Source organism: Hoplias malabaricus, unplaced genomic scaffold (assembly GCF_029633855.1).
Source record: "Hoplias malabaricus isolate fHopMal1 unplaced genomic scaffold, fHopMal1.hap1 scaffold_74, whole genome shotgun sequence".
Taxonomy (NCBI): Eukaryota; Metazoa; Chordata; class Actinopteri; order Characiformes; family Erythrinidae; genus Hoplias; species Hoplias malabaricus.
Genome location: NW_027101170.1, coordinates 177,132 through 203,473, shown reverse-complemented (window position 1 = coordinate 203,473; position 26,342 = coordinate 177,132). Strand labels below are relative to the sequence as shown.

Here is a 26,342-nt window from a genome sequence, read left to right as displayed (position 1 = left end):
AAGAGGAGAAGAAAAGAGAAGAGAAGAGAAGAGAGATGAAGAAGAGAAGAGAAGAGAAGAGAAGAGAAGTCTGCTGAGACGTCTCTGGCCTTCATCTGCTTAAGGTCATGTAATGTCATGATCTGGAGGATGGGTAGAGATATGTGTGTGTGTGTGTGTGTGTGTGTGTGTGTGTGTGTGTGTGTGTTGCCTGATATTAAGGGGGAAGAGGAGAGAAGACAACGATGACGCTCTGAAGCTTTGTTGTGGTGAAGTGTGTGGAGCTGACACTGGCACTGAAGAAGAGACGATGTCAGCTCATCAGGAAGTGGGAGGGCCCTGTGGGGCCTGCAAATATCCTGTTGTGTGTCTGCAAGACTGTGTATGTGTTTGGGAGACGGTGCGAAAGAGTGTGTGTGTTCGTGTGTGAGAAAGAGAGCGTTATTTCGCCCGTAGCGTGTGTTAGATCATCTTTCGCTTTGCTGAAGAAGGTGAGAAGATTTGTGAGAAGTTAGATGCTTCTGTTATTTGTCAACCACGGACGGATTTTTCCATTTCTTTGGGATTTAATGGAATTTTATTGGAATATTATGGAATTTTATGCAATTTAATGGCACTCCAGAAGACGCTGGATCAGTGTTGGAATGAGTCATGTGAATTACCAGGAGAAAGTGAGTGATACTAGAAGATTCACGGTGGTCACTCAGTAATAATTCTAACCGGAGCAGTAGAAGAGGTCAAGAATTCACACACAGTAGTTTCACCAAACACCGGAGACACCAGAACCATGCCGGTCACATTCGGAGAGCTCAGCACCCTCACCACCCCGCTGTCCGCCGCCCGTTTCTGGGCCCTTCTCTGCGGCTGCATCACCTTCAGCCTGGCCGCCTCGACGCACGAAATCGACGCAGGCACGTTGCACCTGAACACGTTCCGTTTATTCTGCATGACAACCTGGTGCTCCTTCTTCATCCTGACCTTCTTCATTGTGGCCATCAACTTCATCCAGTTTCACAGCCTGCTGCCCTTGTCCTGGAAGAACCTGACCGCGACGGTGGCGGCTCTGGGAATGCTGATGACCATGGCGGCCACTTTTGCGTTCCCTTGGATCTTCACAGAAAACAATCCCACGCCCAGACATTTGACCGCCACCGTGGCCTCCTTCTTGACCTCCTTGGGCTACATGGCGGAGCTGCATCTGATCCGGAGGCAGGACGCTCAGCAGCAGCGAGGCTACATGGCCAGTGTGCCAGGCCTGCTCAAGGTCCTCCAGGTTTTTGGAAGCTGTGTTGCTTTGGTTCTTCTCATGGCCCAAAGTGGCATGGAACTGTGGAGAGTCAGCGTTTCAGCTGTGATCTATAGCCTCTGCTTGGCCGCCTCTTTGGGCACCGTGCTGGTGATGGTGGGGGACTGTGCCGGACGCTGTCCGGTGCCGTTTGATCGGGTTCTGGCCGGGTTCAGCACTCTGGGTGTGCTCTTGTACATGGTGGTCACGGTCATCTGCATCACCGCACTGTTCGGACAACAGAGTGATAGTGCTGTCATGGCTCTGATGTGTGAGGCAGTGGTAGCCAGCGTCACTCTTCTGGCCTTCACCGTGGACATGGCCTACTCCGTCAAAATGCTGTGTGACAGACACTAAATGGACATGAGTGGACAGAGCAAGGTGAACAACAAGGGGGTGGTTTTATAGTTTCTATAGGCAGTTCATTATTAAGAACTGTAGGATAGATTTATTAAAATTACTATCTGTAATACTACTACTACTAATAATAATAATAATATAATTCACTTAACTGTGTGTAATAATTGTGAAATCTTTGACAAAACCAGAGAACACCCTTCATTTATTTCCTTCCAGTTAAGGTGCCTGAAAGTGGACAAAGTATAAGGACAAAGGGAGGTGAAAAAACATTATTATTATTATTATAAGTAATAGTAGTAGTAATGTCTTTCATGTAATTAGAGTAAATAATTGTGAAACACTTTTGCAAAAGGTCCTACATCACCCTTCAGATAAGTCATTCCAGTTTTGTGACTGTCTGTGAGGAGTGTGGTGTGTTCTCTCTGTGTCCGCGTGGGTTTCCTCCGGGTGACTGTCTGTGAGGAGCGTAGTGTGTTCTCCCTGTGTCTGCGTGGGTTTCCTCCGGGTGACTGTCTGTGAGGAGTGTGGTGTGTTCTCTCTGTGTCCGCGTGGGTTTCCTCCGGGTGACTGTCTGTGAGGAGTGTGGTGTGTTCTCTCTGTGTCCGCGTGGGTTTCCTCCGGGTGACTGTCTGTGAGGAGTGTGGTGTGTTCTCCCTGTGTCCGCGTGGGTTTCCTCCGGGTGACTGTCTGTGAGGAGTGTGGTGTGTTCTCTCTGTGTCCGCGTGGGTTTCCTCCGGGTGACTGTCTGTGAGGAGTGTGGTGTGTTCTCCCTGTGTCCGCGTGGGTTTCCTCCGGGTGACTGTCTGTGAGGAGTGTGGTGTGTTCTCTCTGTGTCCGCGTGGGTTTCCTCCGGGTGACTGTCTGTGAGGAGTGTGGTGTGTTCTCCCTGTGTCAGCGTGGGTTTCCTCCGGGTGACTGTCTGTAAGGAGTGTGGTGTGTTCTCTCTGTGTCTGCGTGGGTTTCCTCCGGGTGACTGTCTGTGAGGAGTGTGGTGTGTTCTCTCTGTGTCCGCGTGGGTTTCCTCCGGGTGACTGTCTGTAAGGAGTGTGGTGTGTTCTCTCTGTGTCTGCGTGGGTTTCCTCCGGGTGACTGTCTGTGAGGAGTGTGGTGTGTTCTCTCTGTGTCAGCGTGGGTTTCCTCCGGGTGACTGTCTGTAAGGAGTGTGGTGTGTTCTCTCTGTGTCTGCGTGGGTTTCCTCCGGGTGACTGTCTGTGAGGAGTGTGGTGTGTTCTCCCTGTGTCAGCGTGGGTTTCCTCCGGGTGACTGTCTGTAAGGAGTGTGGTGTGTTCTCTCTGTGTCTGCGTGGGTTTCCTCCGGGTGACTGTCTGTGAGGAGTGTGGTGTGTTCTCTCTGTGTCAGCGTGGGTTTCCTCCGGGTGACTGTCTGTAAGGAGTGTGGTGTGTTCTCTCTGTGTCTGCGTGGGTTTCCTCCGGGTGACTGTCTGTGAGGAGTGTGGTGTGTTCTCTCTGTGTCTGCGTGGGTTTCCTCCGGGTGACTGTCTGTGAGGAGTGTGGTGTGTTCTCCCTGTGTCCGCGTGGGTTTCCTACGGGTGACTGTCTGTGAGGAGTGTGGTGTGTTTTCCGTGTCTGCGTGGGTTTCCTCCGGGTGACTGTCTGTGAGGAGTGTGGTGTGTTCTCTCTGTGTCTGCGTGGGTTTCCTCCGGGTGACTGTCTGTGAGGAGTGTGGTGTGTTCTCTCTGTGTCCGCGTGGGTTTCCTCCGGGTGACTGTCTGTGAGGAGTGTGGTGTGTTTTCCCTGTGTCTGCGTGGGTTTCCTCTGCCTTGCTCCCAGTGATTCCGGGTAGCTTCCGCTGCTGCCCTGAACTGGATAAGGATTACAGATAGTGAATGAGTGAATGAATGTTGTGTCAATGTATTAAAAAATTATATATATAATATAAAAATGAAGCTGCTGCATTCATTCTGAGTTCCATCAGGAAAAAGTGCTGCAGAAGACTGTGATGGGTTTGTTCTGTTCTTGGGGATAATATTGTATCCAAAAGTACGTTTGAGTCTGGGTTTAGATGATTGACAGATGGGGATTTCAGTGTTATATTAATTATATTATTATTATTATTATTATTATTATTATTAATATATATATATATAACATCACAATTAAAGTGTGTAATACTACAAAACATTTACCATAAAGTATGAAAAACCTGAAAAATGATTGTATTTTCATATTTTACACTAATGGCTATAAACTTTTTACATCAAATTTAAAACATCACGACAGTAAACAGTTCTGAGACACTCCTCTCCCCTCACCTGGGGGGATATTAATACAAATGCAAGTTTCAGAAGTTAGTTGCACTTCCTCTTTCTCATGATGCAAGTAAAACCAATCACGTTTAACATTGTTGAGGTTGGGCTCTGAGGCGGCCATTTCGTGCCTCACACGTTCAGCGGCTCAGAGCTTCAGCACTGTGTTATAAGTGACGGAATGACACTTGCTGTTATGGTGGGTGCTAACAGTCACGATGTGGGTCAATGGGAGTTCTCAGAAATGCGTGGGTTAATGTAAAATGTCCCTAATGTGGAGCATGTACCTAGCATCACAGCCAAAGCGTGAAAGGGTTAATGTTGAGTAAGGTGTAATGTGTTTTTTTCACTTTGCAGAATGAAAGCCCTGGAAATAAAGTAGTAAATCTAAACCTAAAGAGTGTCAGCGAGGTTATAATAAGCTCTTATCGATGGTTTGGGCCCTGAACTATTCGTGTGTGGAGCCTGTGGTTTGACTGCACCATTTCTGCAGCATGTTGACGTCACTGAGGAGGATGTGCTCTTTCTGAACCTCCAACACAAAGCAGACAAGGGGTGATAGCTGCAGTTTTTTAAAAAAAACCCTCTGAAGTAGTGGGTGTGCGATATTTAAAAGATGACTGAGGTTAGGGACATGGAGAGGGACTTCCACTAGATGGCAGCACCGCCATTTCCCTGAGACCGGGTCACCAGTCCAGAGCCCAGTTGCAGAGTTGTCTAGGGCGAGTTTTTCAAACCCTGGGTGGCAGTGGGGTGGAGAAATACTAAATAATAAACACATTTTAACAAGCACATGAACATAAGATGCATTGTCTGTGCTGCCACAATCCAGGATTTCTTCCTTTAGCCAGATAAAATAAGCCTGAGATCACATGTGTCTGCACTGAGGGACAGTCCTAGTGGACATCAACGTACACTGGGCTTATCTCGATAACTCCTAAACTGTGGAACAGGCCTCTGTGCCACCAAATACAAGGCTAATATGTGACCATGAACGTCACAGCGAATCCTCCTGGAAGAGTACTCTCAGTCCTTTAGAGTTAAAACCTGATGATGTGGCTTTGGGAGTGAGATTCGTGGATATCTAGACCACTAGGTTCCTGCAGGGCTCTTTAGATCGCAGAGAATCAAGGCCTGCTCATCTGTTACATCTTTGGGGTCGTTTACATGGTGATATCAACCAAACACTATTACGAACACATTCAGGAACCAGTACAGGTCTTTAAAGCAACACTGGGTAAGTATTTTTACCTTAAAATTATAGCTTATAGCCAGTTCTACTCCGGTTTAGCACTGCGGAAGTGGGCAGGAAAGTGTGTGGCCCATTCCCCTGGCTCCAGCTCGATGAAGCTGGTTTGTGACGTGTGGCTGATTAAGCTTGATTAATAGGAGGGTGACTTTGGGTTCACATGCAGTTTACCAGTTTACCAGCTCTGCTGCATGTTTCCTAGAAGTGGCCCACGTTATCTGTGTTATACAATGAATCAGAATCTTCCATTACACAACATGCAAAAAAAAAAAATAAAAAAATCTGTTCTGAAACAATACTCAAACAAGGTGCTTTTCTTAGCAGGCTCCTTAGAAATGTGATGTAAACAGGATGGAGGTATGAGGTGTGAAGTGTGTCGAGTCTGTTTTTTACGAAAGAGGTTACTCCTAAGGAAGAGTCACAGCGGTGAATTGTGAAGTTAAAAAAATCTTTCTGATTTCTGTTTTATCTGGCAACCCATCTCTGACCTCTGACAGTAAACGCCACACGGTCAAAAACATCATCAGATTATAATATGTAGGTGATTCATTATCATGGAATATAATTATTATTCAAAACCCATTTGCCATCCCAGCTAACAGGAAACGTTCCCACAACATTGGCTAACATTACCCAGACGTACTAATACATTTTTAAAGAGAAAACGTTAGCCGCTAACATTAAACGCTTTATTAAAAATGACAAACATCATTAAAACGTTAGCCAACGTTGTGGGAATGTTCCCTGCTAACTGGGATCCAGGTCTGGACCACTACTGGCCCTCTCAGTGCTGTAAAATACTGGTGAAACCAATATGGCCCCCATATTAACCCTGCTATTTTGGCTAAACGTCACAAAACAAAAATATGGCGGTACTGGCTGTTGCAAACTGGACATGAACCAAAGGTGTCCCAGAAAGCAAGGTCTGGCCTCTCAAATGATGTCATTACATGTGGCGAGTAGGCCATGAACATGGGGGAATGTCCTCCACAGTCCATATCAACATATGTTTTGGAGGACTGGCTGTGGGGCATTGTTCACTGAATATTGTGGTAAATATAGTATTCACTTTCATTTAAAAAGACAGTATAAACGTGTCTAAACACTGAGGTTTGTGTACATTAAACGAGCTGGCTGTGAAAACGCCAGCTGCTGCTCCAACACGTGGACGACACGGACCTAATCGATAACAGAGTTGCTGACAGTTGGATGAGGCCGCGCTCGATTAGTGCGGCCTGACCAGAGTCAATCCGTGTTGTTTCTTTTTCGGGAACTGTGAGAGTCAACAGGCGCAGAGAGAGAGAGAGAGAGAGAACACAGGAGGAAAACAGTCCTCTACAGCAACCCCCCTGGAGTTTAACCCCGCTTCCAGCCTCGGACTGCGGCCTCTGGACCTCGGCAGCTCGGTATTTATCCTCGGGTTTGGGTTGAAATGTGTTTATTTCGTAACCTGCTCAGGAAAGAGAGATGAGGAGAGGAGTGAAGCCTTGGTTCTGAAGGAGCTCAGTTTGTGTGGATTTCTGAGCAAACACCTGATTAAACTTAGTCGAAATATATATATTAGTAGTTTGTGATGTTATATTAGTCCTAGTGAGCTTTCCCTTTGAACTCTGGGCTTGTGAATATTGAGTAAAGAGTGGTGAAAGTGGACATGTTTGTGTGTTTATACGTGTATTAAGTGAATGTGGATTACTAACGTTAGTTGTAGCTCAGAAGAAGCTATGTCCAGTTTTTATACAGTGTTTTAACCACTCCCCGCTCATTTTACACGTGTCTTAAAATGTAACTACAAAACGGTACCAGAAATTGTTAAACTAATGTGTGACTCATTACAGTACATTGAACTATATCCACTCAAAGTCATGGTGTGATGTTGTAAATGCGTTAAAGCTGAACGTTATTTGGAAAACTGGCGACCTCTCTGGTGGAAATATGTAATTGCACACACCGCACATGAGAGCCAGTAAACAATTAGCCGTTGATTCAACGTTGAAATAACGTAATAACTGCCGTCTAATCAACGTTCTCTTAAGGTTGAAATGAAAGTTGAAAAGACGTCCAAACACAGACGACTATTAGACGTATTTTGGACGTCCATTGACGTTATTAATTGGTCCCGAAATAAATTACTTGTATAAAACGCGTTTTGGACGTTGATTGGTCACCACTTAACTAACTTATTAAGATGGATGTTGGACGTCCATTGACGTTTAAAATATGTCCTTGACGGACAGACTACTTTTAGACCTATTTTGAACGTCCAGGGACGTTCCTTGTTTACTGGGTTTTGTAACGCGCGTTGTCCATCTCTTTTACCCGAGTGGATTTATATGTTGGAGGAGTATTTACAACGAGTTTATGTTGGAATGATTTGAGTCGGTGCGTGTGATATTAATAACATTGTCCAAATTTTACCTGACAGCTGAGGGTCGAATGACTATTTCAAGCTTTACGGTGCGGCTCAGAGCAGCAGAAAGACATAGACATGTTCGTTTAGCAGAGGTTTCCTTCTTTCTGAGGAAATCTCTTTCCTTTACGTTTTAACAAACAAAAGACTTACATAGTGCAGGTAAATACCCAGTAAACAAGGAACGTCCCTGGACGTTCAAAATAGGTGTAAAAGTAGTCTGTCCGTCAAGGACATATTTTAAACGTCAATGGACGTCCAAAATCCATCTTAATAAGTTAGTTAAGTGGTGACCAATCGATAACGTCAGTGGACGTCCAAAACGCGTTTTATACAAGTCATTTATTTCGGGACCAATTAATAACGTCAATGGACGTCCAAAATACGTCTAATAGTCGTCTGTGTTTGGACGTCTTTTCAACTTTCATTTTCAACCTTAAGAGAAAGTTGATTAGACGGCAGTCATTACGTTATTTCAATGTTGAATCAACGGCTAATTGTTTACTGGCTTTTATGTGCGGTGTGTGCAATTACACATTTCCACCAGAGAGGTCGCCAGTTTTCCAAAAAAAACGTTCACAGTGCAGAGCTCGTCTATTCAATGTCTGTGTTTGGACGTCTTTTCAATTTTCATTTTCAACCTTAAGAGAACGTTGATTAGACGGCAGTTATTACGTTATTTCAACGTTGAATCAACGGCTAAATATTTACTGGGTAATTAATTAAAAACACTATAATTTAGGACTTGTTTGACATAAACAGTATATTTTCTAATATAGAAATACTCTCCAACATTTACAATTTATTTTGTATTATTAACAAAGCACATATTTTCTCTAAAGGTCAGTATATTAGTCACCTATACCCTGTGTAATTATAAACCATTTATAACTTTAAAGGCATCGTGTCCAGAGCTGAGACGGGGATGTGTCAGGTCATGGGTCAGTTTGTTTTAGCGTGTCGGTTGTTAGGTTGGAGGGTGTGTCTGTGTGTAAAGCTTGTTTTAGGTGTTATAAGCCAGTATATCAGTTTACGATATCGGTCTCCACGGCAGGCCAAAGGGGATCTCAATCAAACCCTGACCCGATGCTGAGGAAGGAGAGGAGTGGATGGCAGTGAAAAGTGAAGGTAAGCCTTTTCTGACTTCCACAGAAGCGAATCACACCTGGGTGGAGTTCCACATCAGGGCCGTGTCTGTGCTCAGCGTGGCGTCCTTATCTCTACAGGTCATTTACAAGTCAAAGCACCTCCACCTGCTCAGAACCGTTCTCCTCTAAGCAAATAATTACTGTTCCTGAGCTCAGTGGCACGTGGCAGAGCTGCAGTGAGGTTGTGGGGGTTTTGTAAAAGCTAAAGTGCTTTGGACGTGCTACAGGTGAACCACCGGCGATTCGTCCGTCTCCATGGCGACGGCTCGGGAGCAGAGATGTATTTCATCTTTGACGTCGTGTAGGAAATACCAAGGTTTCGGTGTTGGACGTTTGATGGCTTACGTGGGCGCAGCAGTTTGTGTGAAAACAAATGCAGGTTATTGCTAAGATACAAAGGAGAGGGACAACAACACGCGGCGTTAGTGGTGGGCCATGACGGTCAGTTCTGCTCACACAGTTTGTAGCGTAAGCTGCAGCTGGATGCTCTGCAGCAGTAGCACATGAGGATATAATCAGCAGGCCCAATGCCAAGTGTCTGCCAGACGGGTGTAAATCTCACCAGCACGTGTTTCTGGGATTTCTTTAGGGAATTAATAAATCCATATAATAGTTTTCAATTCATTTCAAAGCCGTTTTCAGTATGTGGCGATGTAACTGACGCCTCGCTGCTGGATGCTTATATTTTGAGGCCGTCTGTGATGTAGCTGTGCTGCTTCAATGGGCAGTAGAACATTACCCAGTTACAGCTTTCTATTTTCGACCTGCAGCAAATGTGGCTCTTTCTGCGAGTGTCACGTTTAATAAAGAAAGGTATCCTCCTCTTCTTGCGCCATGATCAGGATTGTGAAGCTTGTGTGGGTTAGCTGTGGTTCCCTGTGCCTTCGAGTTGCTAGTGAGTTCTGCCTCTTCTCTCTCTCTCTCTCTGTCTCTGTCTTTTACCCCTTAATTGATTTCTATAGCTTTTAAGCCTGTTAATATTGAGTGGTGCTGCTGTACAGGTATCAGATAACAGTCTGAATCCCTGCTCTCTCTCTCTCGCTCTCTCTCGCTCTCTCTCTCTTGCTCTCTCGCTCTCGCTCTCTCGCGCTCTCTCTCTTCGCTCTCTCTCTCTCGCTCTCTCTCTCTTGCTCTCTCGCTCTCTCTCTCGCTCTCTCTCTCTTGCTCTCTCGCTCTCTCTCTCTTGCTCTCTCGCTCTCTCTCGCTCTCTCTCTCTCGCTCTCTCTCGCTCTCTCTCTCTCGCTCTCTCTTTCTCGCTCTCTCTTTCTCGCTCTCTCTTTCTCGCTCTCTCTTTCTCGCTCTCTCTTTCTCGCTCTCTCTCTCTCTCTCTCTCTCTCTCTCTCTCTCTCTTACACATGCAGGTCATCACAATGTCCACCACTGGCTAAAAACCTTTACTGACAGGAATAGAAGTTAAAGAGGATAAAACTGTATTCAGCTTTTTGTTATTTTCTTCTTACGCTGAAATCTGATGAGATCTTGCTCAGAAGCAGTTAGCACAGTGTCCCTCGTTCTCGTGACTAATTCACCAATGACGGCATCGGGCTTTGTGTCAGATCAGCACTGTGTCAGCTAGAGATGGGCGATATGATGATATGATATGATATTATCTTGATGAATTATGTCACTGTGCTACTGTGAATATTTAGAGTTATTAGGCTGTGTTCACATTACGTGCTCCTGGATCCGATACGTGCTCCTAGGTCCGGTACGTGCTCCTAGGTCCGGTACGTGCTCCTAGGTCCGGTACGTGCTCCTGGATCCGATAGGTGCTCCTGGATCCGATAGGTGCTCCTGCATTCGATACGCGCTCCTGGATCCGATACGCGCTCCTGGATCCGATACGCGCTCCTGGATCCGATACGTGTTCGATTCGTGGGCATGTGACATGAGTGTGAACATTCAGATCAGATTTCATGCGCTCTGTGCTGAGGTCATTAGCCAGCACCAGCAACAATTTCAGGCTGTGTCCCAAATGGCATCGTGCTTCCGACATGTGATGAAACTAAGACTTCTGCACCAAAGTAAAGCACTGAATGTCAGAAAAGGAGCCGTGCAGGGTTTGTGTTAGACATATTGCCCAGTTAGAGCTGTTAGTTAAGGACCTACATTGTGCACTACACAGGGCTTAGGGACCCATTTGGGACAGAGCCGCATAAGCAACAGATACAGGTGAGACTTACGTTTATGAATGTGAACCCTCAGGACAGACAAGTCCCATCTGAGCAAAACAAACAAAAAAAAAACCTGCACTGATTAATGAGACTTGTAGTGTGAACGTAGCCACCCAATGTAGTTCTGCTCAGGCGCCTTACCACCCAACCCTGAGTCCAGAGGTCCTGGGTCCAGATCTCCAAATGCACAGGAACAGTGATATCCTGTGATGTGATTTATATTGAACATCTCACGCTCTACAGTAATAAATCCAGTTAAACCCAAGTTGGTCAGTGTCCTGACAAAGTGCACTCTGAGCTCAGAGAAGTCATGATAGTGAAGACTTAGTGCCCACCTTGACGTCAGTGCATTGTCGTGCAGGTTTCTGTTCACTAGATTAACCTGGAATGCAGAGTGTGATTAGGCAGGTTGAGTTCTCTGATTGCTCTGATTGGTGGGAGGTGTTCTGTGGTGTTTGAGATTCAGGTGCGACAGGAATGGGCTGTTTCAGAGCTGATACAAACAATCTGCAGATCCGAGAAGAGCTCTGGGCTTATCAGCAGCAAACTGAAACCTAACAGCTGTGCACTGGAGTTGACCTCACCCCACTGCTATATAACCCTCAAGCTGTGTCCCAATTGCACCACGTAATGCTAAATCTAACTACTGTTTGAGTGTGTAGTGTAGTTACAGTGCACACTTGGACCCATTTGATTTTTGATTACGGTAATGATGGACAGTATTGTCCACAATCCAACAGGAAGTGGAAGGGGAGGAGATTCTCACGTCTGGAAATAATAATGCACTTCAGACAGTGCGCTAGGTGTTAGAGAGAGGGATGTGAAGTGTATATAAATATAAATGGTTTAATTCTCTGACGTACAGTGCACTATTTAATGCAGAAACTATTTTGTGATCTACACTGTGCACTACATAGTGTGGAAGGAGATCTGAGTTTCAGCCATTGAAGAAAAAAAAAAAAAGTGGAATAGCGTTTCAGCTGCAGCTTGGTATGACGTGTGTTGTCATGGCAACAGGTCATCACATCCTGTTAGTACGAAAACAGTGTACTATGTTAATATTTCATGTACCAGCCTGCCAGATTCTTACTATAATGATTAATACACAGTATACACTGCATGGTATAAGTGTGTACTACACAATTGGGACGCAGCCTCAGTTAAAGTTGTGACCTGAACGCAAGGCAGCACACTGTCACAAACTAAACACAACAAAAGCAGTTAGTGCCTGGTTATGAATTGAGGAATTCGAACCGAATTCAAATGTACCTCAAGGGAATTGATTACATTTGTAAATTCTTGTGAAAGTACACCATGAATATTTCACTTCACCTCTTTCCATAATGGCTCAAGTGGCCGAGATATCATCTACTTCTCTCTGTCAACAGGGGGGGTCACCTCTGACTGCTCAAAAACACTTCCCTAAATAAGATTGTATGCTCAATCAGACAAACGCAACGCATCCAACAAGATGGAACGACTGTGTTAAACAGTGGTCAAGGGGCTCTGATTCTCCTCTCGTTTATTTCACATTCCACAGCATGAAGATGCACGCGCCGTGACTCCTCTATCAGCAGAGTCACGTTAGGAGAAACAGCTAAATGTGGCTGTAGGTTTCAATCGTTCTGGAGTTATGGCCACTAGGGGGGCCTGCGGAAGAGGCTGTGTATATGTGCTAATGAGTATCTAGTTACTACCCACCTCTTGCCAGAGAGAGGAAGCGTTATCAAGTGGTTTTTAACTGTCAGAGTCTGACGAGGTTGGTGTTACACAGTCATCACCCACACTTAGTGGTTATCTGAATTATGTGGTTTCAGACCTTTATTTAATTGGATCCAGTGTTTTATAGAAGGATGAAAGTATGGTTGGAGGGTAACAGATCCCCAAATTAATGTGGACATGTGCTGAACAAGGTCGCAGTGTTTGGTTAGTCGTGCTTGAAATGGGACACAACACAGGAAATGAAGATGAATTTGAAGCTCTTTTGAAGCATTACATATGGTCACAGCTGACCCACCTGATGGGCAGGTGATAAGCGTGTACTCTGGACTTTTGGGACGTGGCCTCCTCTTGCTCCGATAATAAAAAACAGAGAGCAGAAACACTGGTCAGTTAGTGCTCAAACAACTACTGTTCTTGCTGTGGGATAAACAGCTGAAGAGGATTGTTTGTGGGCGTGGCCTCTTGGAGTGTGATCAGCTGTAAATGAGATGTGAGGGAGTTTGAATGCGGACCTGCGGGACCTGTTCTGGGGGAAAATAACAAACCTTCAGTTTCCTCATTCATCTCTCATTCCTTTCTCATCAGAAAGAAGGGTGTGATTTTAATCCCTTGTTCAGTGTGTGTTTACATTAATGTGAGAATCAGAAACCCACCAACGTTCACACGGAAATAAAACAGAGACTTTAGAGTCTGTCCAATCACAGCACTGGACCTGCGTTTATGTGAGAGCGCAAATACGAGGTTAAACCCAGCGAAACAGACGCAACGAGCGCCGAGAAATAAGACAAAACCCCTCTCCACTGCTGTGCACTCAGGGTCGGGGTGAACAGCGAGCGGCTCGTTATCATTTAAAGGAACAGTGCGTCCTGAACAGGGGGAGAACACTGCTGTGGGGTTTGGACCAAAGCAGGTCACAGACGGTTTTATTAAGAACCAGGACTGTGTTCCACTGTGGAGAAGAGGAGGAAATATGTTGTCTGATTATCCTGCTGCCTTTAGGAAACCCAGGTCTCTGTGTGTGTCTCTGAGCTGTGGCTGAGTGGCGTTGTGGTCACTATTAAAGCCTCTGTTGTGCTGTTGTGGCGCGACCAGTGTGAGCCGTCTTATCTCTCCGAGCCTGACGGAGGAGGAATGTGGCGTATCTGAAAGGGGGAAGGAGCAGCAAGAAAATGCCGTTGTAGCAGAAGCAGAAAAGTGACTGTGTCAAACTGGACTGTGAGAAAGCTGTTGTTGATGCTTGTGGTATTTGTGCTAAAGGAAGCATCTTGCTTTCTCTTTCTCTCTCTGTCTCTGTCTCTCTTTCTCTTGTTGTGTCTGTCTCATCCTAATTAGGACTACGTCTTTGAGCAAGTGAGCTCCAAAGCACCTGTGAACTCAGAGGTCGGTATAGTATCCTAATTAGGGCTGGGCAGTAATTCGATATCAGTATATATTGCAATATTATTAAAATGTTTCAATAACAATTACCGTTTGACGGCAATGTCATGTTCCTTGTTTGTCCTTGGCAGTTTTTTCTGAGGCGTTTATGTTGTTTATATCGACATTAAATGATATCGACTGATATACTCAGAGAAACACAGTGCATCCTCTCATTTATTTCACTCTCCACAGCATGAAGATGCACGCGCCGTGACTCCTCTATCAGCAGAGTCACGTTAGGAGAAACAGCTTAATGTGGCTGTAGGTTTCAATCATTCTGGAGTTATAAAGTGATATAAATTTTGGCCGTATCGTCCAGCTCTAATCTTAAGGTGTCTGCAGTATGTTAAATGGCCTCTAAACAAATGCTATGGTTTGAAGAATCTTCCGTCATTCGAATGAATCCACGCATATTTCATGTCAAACCAGTGCAGGTCCCTCATTTGTAAACGGTAGGCACTAATCACAGTTATGAGATGATGTAATATAACCATGTATGGTCTAGATCACGCAGCTCTCCTTGGCTCCAATCAAGACTGACACTGTTCCTCTTGAGTTCTCTGTTCCTACAGATCTTGCATAATTACGGATTTCTTTTTAAACAGTTTTACTTCTCTGTTACAAATGTTGGGTGGAGGCTAAACACCATTTAGTAATAGCTCACTCAACTCCCCACTGAACTCTATTATTAAAAAAGGTATTAAAATACATTTTTGAGTGCATTACTACATTGTTTAGTGGATTTGGAGCCCACCAACCCACACACTGTGAAACAAGACCCCCAGTTAGTTTTCTGTGGGCTGCCGAAGTCTGAAAACACGGGATAAAACGAGCCGTTGTGATTCTGCTCTGCTTCTGACGTCAAGTGCAGGGGCATTAGAGTAGCCCCGCCTCCTCGTCTGAGTCTGTCCAATCACAGCGCTGGACCTGTGTTGATATGAGGGCTCAAAGACAAGGTTAAATGCAGCAAGGAGCGCGGAGAAATAAGAGCACTGGGTAAAAACGGCTAAAAACCAGAGCTTCTGCACCTCGCTCCTCACTGCTGTTCACTTGGGGGCGGGGTGAACAGTGAGCGGCTCATTATCATTTAAAGGAACATGCGCTGTTCAGAACAGAGGGAGAACACTGCTGTGGGGAACCAGAACTGATAATGTTATGATTTGTATCTACTCTAATGGTAGGATCCATTTTGTGCAGCAGCTTATAATAATCTTTAGAAAAGTCTGAGGGGACTAAGGATGCTCTGGAGCAGCTGCACATGAGCAAAAGTCACCATGTCTAATGTCCATTTCAACACTGGATTGGTTAAACATCCCAGTACCTTTTGGTCTTGGATTGCAGATCTCTTCCACTGCGAAGGCTTTATTCCATCTAATCCTCACAGCAATGTTCCTACATCTAGTCTAAAGCCTTGCTATTAGAGCAGAGACTGTTGCTGCAGTGCAGGATGATCAGACTCTCTATCAGCACCCCTGATTACCGTTAAGGAAATGATGAAAGAGCAGCACCTTTTCCTCACCGGATGTGCCCTCTGAGGCAAACGCTAACAATAACGGCTCAAATCAGGTGCAGCTTTGAGTCTCTGAACCCAGCCGCCCGCGAGTCAGCTGTAATTACCCCGAGACTGATCTGAAAACAAAGCTTTCTCTCAGGCGGCTCATTGTGCCGTTAGCTCTGTGTGGCATGAAAAAGCCTCTCGTCCACTCGAGTGCAGCGCTTTGTCGTCAGATGCTTAATTACCGTCTGCACACCTGAGTCCACACGGCTGCTTTTGTCCCAGCCCACACCTGGACCTGCAGCAGCCTCTTGATCCAGAGCAGCGCTAATGTCTCATACGAGATGGAGTGGTTGTGATTGGCTCCTGACCTAGTGTCCTGAGAAGGTCTAATATAAGGTTGAAGGAGGCTTTTCCCATCTGTTTTCAGCAAGGCCACATTTGCTGTTTCACCAGTTACCCTTGTTATTTGGCACTGTGTAAACTGCAAGTCATCACACACACACAGACACACACACACACACACAGGCCTCTGACAACATCTGACACCATATGAAACGTGAAACCTGCTTTTCTTGTCATTGCACAGCAGTAGAACAAATTTCTTTTCATTCGTTCATCCTTCATCCAGGGAACCATTCCGCACAAGTCAGGAATACACCCTGGACACGGCATCATCACACGCTCACCCAGTCTCTCACACACTCACCCGGTCTTACACACACTCACCCGGTCTTACACACACTCACCAGGTCACTCACACACTCACCAGGTCATTCACACACTCACCAGGTCACTCACACACACACACACACATACCTGTGGACAGTTTCACACACTCACCAGGTCATTCACACACTCACCAGGTCATTCACACACTCACCAGGTCACTCACACACTCACCCTGTCGCTCACACACTCACCCTGTCGCTCACACACTCACCAGGTCACTCACACACTCACCAGGTCACTCACACACACACACAAACAAACACACACATACCTGTGGACAGTTTCACACACTCACCAGGTCATTCACACACTCACCAGGTCATTCACACACTCACCCTGTCGCTCACACACTCACCAGGTCACTCACACACTCACCCTGTCACTCACACACACACACCAGGTCATTCACACACTCACCCTGTCGCTCACACATTCACCCGGTCACTCATGCACTGACCGTTGAAGAACAGTGTGAAAGGGGGCAGACACAGTATGCAGAGCCACAGATTGGCTCCAGCCTGTGATTGTAGAGCTACATAGTGCTCCTGTGTGAGTGGAGAAACCAGGAGGTGTGTTTGTGACCGTTTGAGTTTGAACTCCGACAGACGCCGTGTCCCTGCCTCTGTCCTCCACAGGGTTTACAGCAGGCTGTGGGTTTCTTGTGAACTCTTCCACACGGAGGCAAATAAGGAAACAGCCTGACGCTAATGAGGCTGTTCAAACTGTAAGCGAGCGAGTTTTTCTGGCTCTCTCAGGAATGTGTGTCGCTCGGCTGTGTGCTTTAATGACCATGTGTCTGACCTCTGAGTGAGCGGAGATAAGAGCACGGCTCAGCACTGGCTCTGGATCTAATTTAACTGCTAATATGTGGATATTTTCCACTGTGGATAATGGAGAATTACATTTGAGGTATAATAAATAACAGAAATACTCATTTTAAATTTTTTGATTTTGTGATGTCATTAATGCAGTGTTTACATGATTCCACTCCTGTTATAATGATGACAACACACTTCAAAAACACACGTTGGTAGCTGGATTGGAGACTCAAGTGTACCAGGGTGTGAATGTGTAAACTCAAACACTCACGTACTTTTGGACACAGTATTCTCCCTAAGAACAGAACAAATCCATCATAGTCTTCTGCAGCTTTTTCCTGAAGGAGCTCAGAACGAACGCAGCACCAAATAAACTCTTCACTTTTCACACGGCTTCATTTTCAGGTTATTTTTGGTTAAATTAAATGATAATTGTCTTTTTTAATGCTACACCATAAAATGACAAACCAGCGGAGAATGTTTGAGTTTTGGATTTGAGTTGTACGCTACACAAAAAAAGCTAATCATTTAAATGAAACTAAAAACATAAAATAAAAGTGCAAACAGTGAAAGCTCAATTTAAAATGAAAGTGAAGACATAAAGGTAAAGTGTTTATCTGTAGATTCAGAGACTGAAGAAACACACTCCTGTTTTTACAAGACAAGAAAAACAAAGTCATTGTAAGTGTGTGATTAGGAGAAATCCTGACCTCAGTGTTGTGGAATGCCACTGGACTCTGCTCCCATTGTGTGTATGACTATACCTCTCTCTCTCTCTCTCTCTCTTTCTCTCTCTCTCTCTCATATCACAGTCCTCATTGTCTCTGTCCTAGAGCCATTAACAACACAAAACAGAGGCCCAAACCAATTACGATGACTCTGGGCACAAGTTTAACCATTAAATGGGACATATTATGAAACATTCCCTTGTTCAGTGCATGTGCACATTAATGTTTAGATCTGGAGTCCACCAACCCACACACTGTGAAACTAGACCATGCAGTCAGTTTTCTGTGAGCTGCCTAAGTCAGAAAACACGGGATAAACCGAGCCGTTCTGATTCTGTGCTGCTTCTGACGTCAAGTGCAGAGACTTTAGAATGGCCCTGCCCCCTCGTCTGAGTCTGGCCAATCACAGCCCTGGACCCGTGTTTATGTGAGAGCTCAAAGACGAGGTTAAATGCAGCAAAACAGACACAACGAGCGCGGAGAAATAAGAGCGCTGAGTAAAAACGGAGAAGAAACAGAACAGAGTAAAAACGGCTAAAAACCAGAGCTTCTGCTCCTCGCTCCTCACTGCTGTGCGCTCGGGGTCGGGGTGAACAGCGAGCGGCTCATTATCATTTAAAGGAACAGGGCATTCTGAACAGGGGGAGAACACCACTGTGGGGTTTTGGACCAAAGCAGGTCACAGACGGTTCATTAAAAAGCAGAACTGTGTTCCACTGTGGAGAAGAGGGGGGAATATGTGCCCTTTAAATATGAACAGCAGCTATGTTTATTCCAGTTTTAAATCTGTTCGAATGCTCTTATTCAGCAGCAGCTTTTCTCCTTCTCTCCCTCTCTCCTCCATTCTTAATCCCCCTCTGTCTTATCCCCGTTCTCGGCACACAGACTCGTTCTCATTGTTCTTACACTCGGCGGAGCCCGCGCCGCCTATTCCACATAATTGGAAAGATTATTACCCCCAGTTTTACACTTGCCTCTGGTTGTGCTGGGGCTGCGGAGCTCTTTAATGCCAATTTGCAGTGTATTACATCATGTTTCTTTACAAAAAAAAAACCTCTGAGGGCACCACAGGAGCCTGGAAACACTCTTCTGCGTCTTCTTCGCCTCCTGAGGTGCAGAAGACTCAAAGTAATTTTTTCTTTCTTGAAAAACATAGTTAAAAATGGTGCATTGGGAAAGGTTTTTCTTTTTCTTTCTCTGGTTGTCCCTAAAGGTAAAGGTAGGAGGTGTGAGGCGATTAGGGACAAGCACTGTTTGGTTTAACCTTCCATAACACCCTCAACTTTCGGGCGATAAAATACGTTATTTTCTCTATGTAACCAAACATTCATTCATTCATTGTCTGTAACCCTTATCCAGTTCATGGTAGCGGTGGGTCCACAGCCTACCTGGAATCACTGGGCGCAAGGAATACACCCTGGAGGGGGCGCCAGTCCTTCACAGGGCAACACACACACTCACACCTACGGATACTTTTGAGTCACCAATCCACCTACCAGCGTGTGTTTTTGGACTGTGGGAGGAAACCGGAGCACCCGGAGGAAACTCACGCAGACACAGGGAGAACACACCACACTCCTCACAGACAGTCACCCGGAGGAAACCCACGCAGACACAGGGAGAACACACCACACTCCTCACAGACAGTCACCCGGAGGAAACCCACGCAGACACAGGGAGAACACACCACACTCCTCACAGACAGTCACCCGGAGGAAACCCACGCAGACACAGGGAGAACACACCACACTCCTCACAGACAGTCACCCGGAGGAAACCCACGCAGACACAGAGAGAACACACCACACTCCTCACAGACAGTCACCCGGAGGAAACCCACGCAGACACAGAGAGAACACACCACACTCCTCACAGACAGTCACCCGGAGGAAACCCACGCAGACACAGAGAGAACACACCACACTCCTCACAGACAGTCACCCGGAGGAAACCCACGCAGACACAGAGAGAACACACCACACTCCTCACAGACAGTCACCCGGAGGAAACCCACGCAGACACAGGGAGAACACACCACACTCCTCACAGACAGTCACCCGGAGGAAACCCATGCAGACACAGGGAGAACACACCACACTCCTCACAGACAGTCACCCGGAGGAAACCCACGCAGACACAGGGAGAACACACCACACTCCTCACAGACAGTCACCCGGAGGAAACCCACGCAGACACAGGGAGAACACACCACACTCCTCACAGACAGTCACCCGGAGGAAACCCACGCAGACACAGGGAGAACACACCACACTCCTCACAGACAGTCACCCGGAGGAAACCCATGCAGACACAGGGAGAACACACCACACTCCTCACAGACAGTCACCCGGAGCGGGAATCGAACCCACAACCTCTAGCCCCTGGAACTGTGTGACTGCGACACTACCCGCTCCGCCACCGTGCCGCCCTTTAACCAAACATTTGTCCAATATTTCTTCTTAATCAAAGGTATTAATCACAAGTTTGCAGCAGTAACCGTGTCTACTCTTCCTCAAATTTTCCTCTGGAGCATTTGCAGTTAGAATTTGATAGCATCCAGCCACATAAACTTTATTAAAGCCAGGTGCAGATGTTGAATGATTTGTTCTGGATCACAAGGTGGACTCAGAAAACACGGTTCCCCTGCTCCACAACCCAGCGCTGTGATGATTTATTAAAACTCAACAGTGCAGTGAGTGTTAGACCAGTGGGAGCTCACGGTGTACCTCATCTGACCTCCGTAATCACCTTCCTCAGCCCATGAATGGCTTGCTAATTGCCCAACAGCTGAAAGCACAGAACTGCGACATAGGATCTGAGGAACCGCTGCTTTAGGGAGAAAGCGCTAGATCCTCTTTCTGCGAGAGGCCTGATAAACATAGGCTCAGATAAGAGGAATGGGATTACACTGGATTGGCCGGATTACCTGGTGTGAAAGCTGAGATTGATGACTATGGCCTGAATCCCCACTCAGCCTCCCTGGATAGCAATGATTGTATATTTGACCTTGAACGACGCGGTTGACTCAAGGCCAGTGTATGCTTCGTCTGCACCGTAGCCTGCACAAGTGGCCTTTACCATTTGTGTTCTTTTACACTTTTGCACTGCTGTGTCTGCGTTGCACTACAATTACGACTCCTAAACACTACGGCTGAATCTCAAATAATAATTCATTCGGTGATGTACGAACTAGGGCTGTGCCATATCGTATCGTTCATGGTAATATTTAAAACCATATAAAACATATATATCATGATAACAGTGATATGCTGTTTACGTGATGACATCATGCAGTTACGAATAATACGGCCTACGTTCTTTACATGAGGGATTTCGGCACACTGAAGTATGGTGGCTCTGAGGCGGTGGCATTTGCTCTAAAAAAAATAAGGGGAGTGACTTCAGTCGTATGGAGGTGGTTTGGTTACAAAATAACTGATGTACAATAAATAGTATTGTGTAAAAATATATTGTGTTCAATATAATTATTAGTAATTCAATGTTTATTTTGTTGTAATAGTGTGTTTTTTAATTTTAGCGGAAGTATTTTTCAGTGTTTTATTCATATCGCCAAAAATATCGTTATCGCAAAATACCCTGAAATATCGTGATGTTATTTTATGGCAATATCGCCCACCCCTGTTACAAATAGATGGTTTAAATAAGTCTCTCGCAATGAATTTGCTGCCATTTCGCAGTCTTTAAAGAGCATCGTTGTAGAGGGGTTCATATTTCTGGGCTTCCTCGGTTATTTCTCCTCAACTTGATCCATGTTCAGCCGACTGCAGACCAGTCTCTGGGGACATTCCTGGGGAGGTGCGCGTCAGGCTACGGTTTACGGTGCAGTGTAGGGTACACAGCTATGTGCTAGCTGCAGGTTTTTATTGCGTACACTAAACACAGAAGCATAAAGTGGCCTTCAGGGTGAGTCCGACTGCCTCAGTTCAGTTGCGAGTTCACCTTATATGGGTCAAATGACCACACCTAGCGCCCACAGGGGTACATGACGTAACCCAAGTCAATCCCGGCTCATGACAACTGGCCCACACAACACTTACCAGTGCTGTGACTGAGCCGTACGAGCCAAACGGGAGACAGATTTGGCCGCTGACAGGGTCTCTGAGAAGAATGGGCTCTTCAGAAGAGAGAAAGCTGTGGTTTGAGATGTTTCCTCTACAGTAACACAGACCTGTGAGCCGAGTACTGGGAGTTTTGCTCATAGCTGTCGCTGTTGTGAAACCTAGACTTTGTGATTTTTGGCTGAAGCTGAACTCCAGGAAGTGGACGTGGATATCTTGCATAACGTTGTAGAGTTTGGATTTCGACACGAAGGCATTAGGTTTTGGTAAACGGGTTCGTAACGGCCTCAACACAATGAGCACACACATGAGACGAGATGCCTTCTCGTTCCTGTGGCTTTCTGTGCTGTTTGGCAGTCGCCGTGTCACATATCAGCTGTTCCGTGGGTCACTGGGGTTGGGACAGAGGTTAGCCAAACATGAATGGCTCCTATAGTTTGGATAAGGGAAGTCCAGACCACTTCGGAAGGCCTTTAGAGAGAAGTACTTGGTCACATTGGGCCTCCTCACTTGTTTCGGTCTGGTGGCTGGTCAAATGACTGTGATGTAATCTCACATAAAAGGCCAGGGTTTCCACAGATGGACGGACCAGAGGACAGACACAGGGCCTGCTGCTGTCGTTGGCAAAGTAGCTCAGAGAGGACATGGGTCGTTCTGTTTTCTAGGCCGCTGTAGTGCTCCCGGCTCCTCTGCAGATGATTTCTCCAAACAAAGCGGTGTTTCATAATGTAAGCTGCTGACCAGGCGCCTCACAGCTGCGATATGAAGTGAGGGTCTGAGGGAAATGGGGCTCTAGCTCAGATTAGCAAGGCTTTTATTGATCAGATCTGAGCTTGGACTTTGCCTTCAGAGCTTGTGAAATTGTGCTTTTTGTGTGTGTGTGTGTGTGTGTGTGTGTGTGGGGGGGGAAACTGCTTCTAGCTCAGCACTTTTGCTGTGAGAGGTTTCACAATAAAGAGGGAGGAGTGATGATATTTTTTATTGTTTGTTGTTGTTTTTGTTGTTGTTGTTGTTGATGCTCCCATTGGCGGGGGGGGGGGGGGGGCGCTCCAGACCCACTGCGACCCTGAACTTGTGTTAGTGTGTGTTGTGCTGGTGCGAGTGGATCAGACACAGCAGTGCTGCTAGAGTTTTTAAACCCCTCTCTATCACCGCTAGACTGAGAATAGTCCACCAAGTTGAATACTGTGTGAGTGCTGTTTTTGTATTAAGTACTTGGTGAGCACCTGTTGTCCTCCTGAAAAACAAAAAACAATAGAATTTTGTGTGGACATTTCCATCCCAGGTGGCGTTTTGTGTTTGGGGAAAGCAGCTGAGAGTCCGAATCAGAAACAGTGTTGTGAACTACAGTAAAGTGAGTAGACCTAGCATTGCAGTATATCACGGCAGTGAATGGGAGTCCCTAGACCTGTAGTAATACGAGTGTGTGCTGTGTGCGGCTGCATGTTTGTGTTTACGGCTGTATAATGGTGGAATTGTCCTGCTGAGCCTGTTCTCTTTGTGGCGTGACGTAGCGGCTCTCTCCCCTCGGCCCAGAGCCAGTCACATGGTGGAGCTCAGATGAATCTGTCTTTGTCGCTGAGGGCTGGAGAGCGACGGTGGTGTTTGGGGTTGAGGAGTTGGTTTAAAGGTTTGGAAACATCTTCCAAACTGTTTCTGAAAGAGACTGAGGAGTGTGATCCACACGTCACAGATCATGTGCTACCAGCTTATACACCTTCAACACTGAAGCAGGTGTGTGTGTGTGTGTGTGTGTGTGTGTGTGTGTGTGTGTGTGTGTGTGTGTGTGTGTGTGTGTGAGTGAGTGAGTGACTGGGTGAGTGTTTGATATTGTCCACAGGTGTGTGTGCTAGAGGGAGAGAGAGTGAGAATAAGTTAGTCTGTGAATGACTGGGTGAGTGTGTGTGTGTGACATTGTCCACAGTTGTGTGTGTGTGTGTGTGTGTGTGTGACATTGTCCACAGTTTTGTGTGTGTGTGTGAGACATTGTCCACAGTTGTGTGTGTGTGTGTGTGTGTGTGAGTGAGACATTTTCCACAGTTGTGTGTGTGTGTGTGTGTGTGAGAGACATTGTCCACCGTTGTGTGTGTGTGTTACATTGTCCAAAGGGGTGTGTGTGTGTGTGTGTGTGTGACATTGTCCACAATTGTGTGTGTGTGTGTGTGTGTGTGTGTGTGTGTTTTACATTGTCCAAAGGTGTGTGTGTGAGACATTTTCCACAGTTGTGTGTGTGTTTGTGTTTGTGTGTATGTGTGTGTGTGTGTGTGTGTGTGAGAGTGTGTTACATTGTCCACAGTTGTGTGTGTGAGTGAGTGAGTGAGTGAGTGATATTGTCCACAGGTGTGTGAGTGAGTGTGCATTTTCCCTGACACTGTCCCTCGACCCTCACTGAAGCCTTGTGTAGATCAGCCGTGTCGCCTTAATTTCAACATCACAGCGTTGTAACCACAAACACCTGTTGGCTTTAGAGCTGTGGGGTGAGAACGAAAGTTAATCATTGACACGTCTCCAGCAGATAATCGCTGTGGATCACAGGTGGTTATTGTTGGTGACGGAAGAGAAAGCGCAGTGTGTGTGTGCAAACTGTGCTAATGAGCTCACTTTCCCATATATCACTTGTGTGCTTTTCCTTGTCAGGAGCCGTACCTTTATATGAATACACACCACAGCAATAAAGACCAGCACCATCCCAAAGTCACGGCCCGAATCCTTCCTTTATTCACTTCTCTCTGGGCTCTAAGGTCGTCTGTATATTTCAGGGTTCACTAGTGTAGGTCATGACCCCTGTTGATTATTTAAACCTCTGAATTTACCACAGGTGGACTCTAATCATGGTGGAGAATGTCTCAAAGATGGTGAAGAGAACTGGAAGGACCCTAGAGCTAAGTTTCAAGTGTCGTAGCAAAGGCTCTGAATACTTGTGATTTAATATCCGTATTCAATTTGTCTTTATGGCGTATTAAGTGTGGAGACCGATGGCATGCTCCATTCAGGTCGGGGGTGAGAACCTACCCCAAGTGAAGGAGTTCAAGTAACTCAGGGTCTTGTTCACGAGTGATGGGACGAGGGTATCGTGAGGTTGAGCGTAGTTGGGTGATGCGTGTGCAGTGATGTGGTCACTGTACCGGACCGTTGTGGTGAAGAGAGAGCTGAGTCAAGCAAAGCTCTAAAGTCACCGGTCAGTCTACGTCCCCACTCCCACCTACGGTCATGAGCTCTGGGTAATGACCGGAAGAACGAGATCGCGGATACAAGCGGCCGAAAGTACCTTTCTCCGACGGGTGAGGAGATTGATTCGCGTTGAGGTGGTTCGGGCGTCTGATCAGGATGCCTCCTGGAGGTAAACCAGGCACGTCCAACTGGAAGGAGGCCCTGGGGTAGACCCAGGACACGCTGGAGGGATTATATCTCCCGGCTAGCCTGGGAACGCCTGGGGGATCCCCCAGGAGGAGCTGGTGGAAGTTGCAGAGATGCCTTGTGCCTGGGCTTCTTTGCCCACCCTGTTGCCGCCACCCCCACCCTGAAATGATGATGATGAAAAAGTCGATGTGAATATTTTCTAAAGGCACTCGTTGATCTTGTTTCACAGTGGGTTGCCAGATCCCCACACTGAGGTGTTAATGCCATCAAAAAGTGCTTTTCCTTCCATGCTATGTCCCCTTTTTTTGCATCAGTTGTTGCTGAATTCCTCACAATGATAATAGCTCAAATATAAGCAGAACTCCAGTTTCATGACTTATCCTCTAGTGCTCTAGTCTCCAAGGTCCAGAGCTGTGGTTTGGCTCGTCCGTGACTGTCACACTGACCTACTTAACGCAGATTCATGCTTACGGTGTCTTGCCTGACTTCACGTTAGTTACAGAAGGCACGGAAAATGAGAAGTCTCTCGTGCTACTGTCTTAAGTTGGTACACTTTAATGTAATCACTGCATACTCCCTTTTTTTCTTTGCGTTGTTCATCAAACCCTTCACCCTGCCGTCTTTTTATAGCAAGCCTCTTGCGTCATCCTTTGCCTGCAGTGGGTTCATACACAGAACCTACCGCCTTTACCTTCTATATCGAGCCTGTGCTCTTCAGAGTGTTGCAGCGCAGTTGCCATTGGTAAAGTTGGGAGTGTGTGGGATCTGTTCGCGTGGGAAGATGATTGGAAGGCAGAGGTCACTCAGTGACTCTGGAAATTACAGCTTGTGACTTGAGAGAAATAAAAAAAGAAGAAAAATTAAATCACCATCAGTCCTGAGTCACAGCCCTAACGCTGGAGCTTCCCAGAGATGAAGCCAGCTCCTTCCTGCTGTTCTCATTACAAACCTCAGTGTTTCTTCGTCTCAGGATGGATTTCGATGGAATGTCATCTGTAGGATGCCGTCCTGTGGATCGAGAAAGAGATGCTGGTTTATTATTAGGCATCAGGAAGAGCTCAGGAAGAGGAGGTTGTATTTCTTGAGCGGCTCATCTCAAGAAGCACATCTGTGACCTGCTT

The 26,342-nt window shown here is 46.2% G+C and overlaps 2 protein-coding genes across 2 annotated transcripts in view; both read left to right on the top strand.

The window, feature by feature from the left end:
* Positions 1 to 385: 385 nt before the first annotated feature.
* On the top strand, positions 386 to 2,159 carry LOC136685110 (myeloid-associated differentiation marker homolog). The gene has a single exon (XM_066659288.1). The coding sequence runs from the start codon at positions 767 to 769 to the stop codon at positions 1,619 to 1,621; it is 855 nt and encodes a 284-aa protein (XP_066515385.1). The 5' UTR covers positions 386 to 766; the 3' UTR covers positions 1,622 to 2,159.
* Positions 2,160 to 6,414: 4,255 nt separating this feature from the next.
* LOC136685107 (testis-expressed protein 2-like) overlaps positions 6,415 to 26,342 on the top strand; it is a 37,784-nt gene continuing 17,856 nt past the window's right edge. The window contains exons 1-2 of the mRNA XM_066659284.1: positions 6,415 to 6,545; positions 8,601 to 8,674. The gene's annotated coding sequence lies outside the window, so the exon portion shown is untranslated. The remainder of the gene's footprint in view (positions 6,546 to 8,600; positions 8,675 to 26,342) is intronic.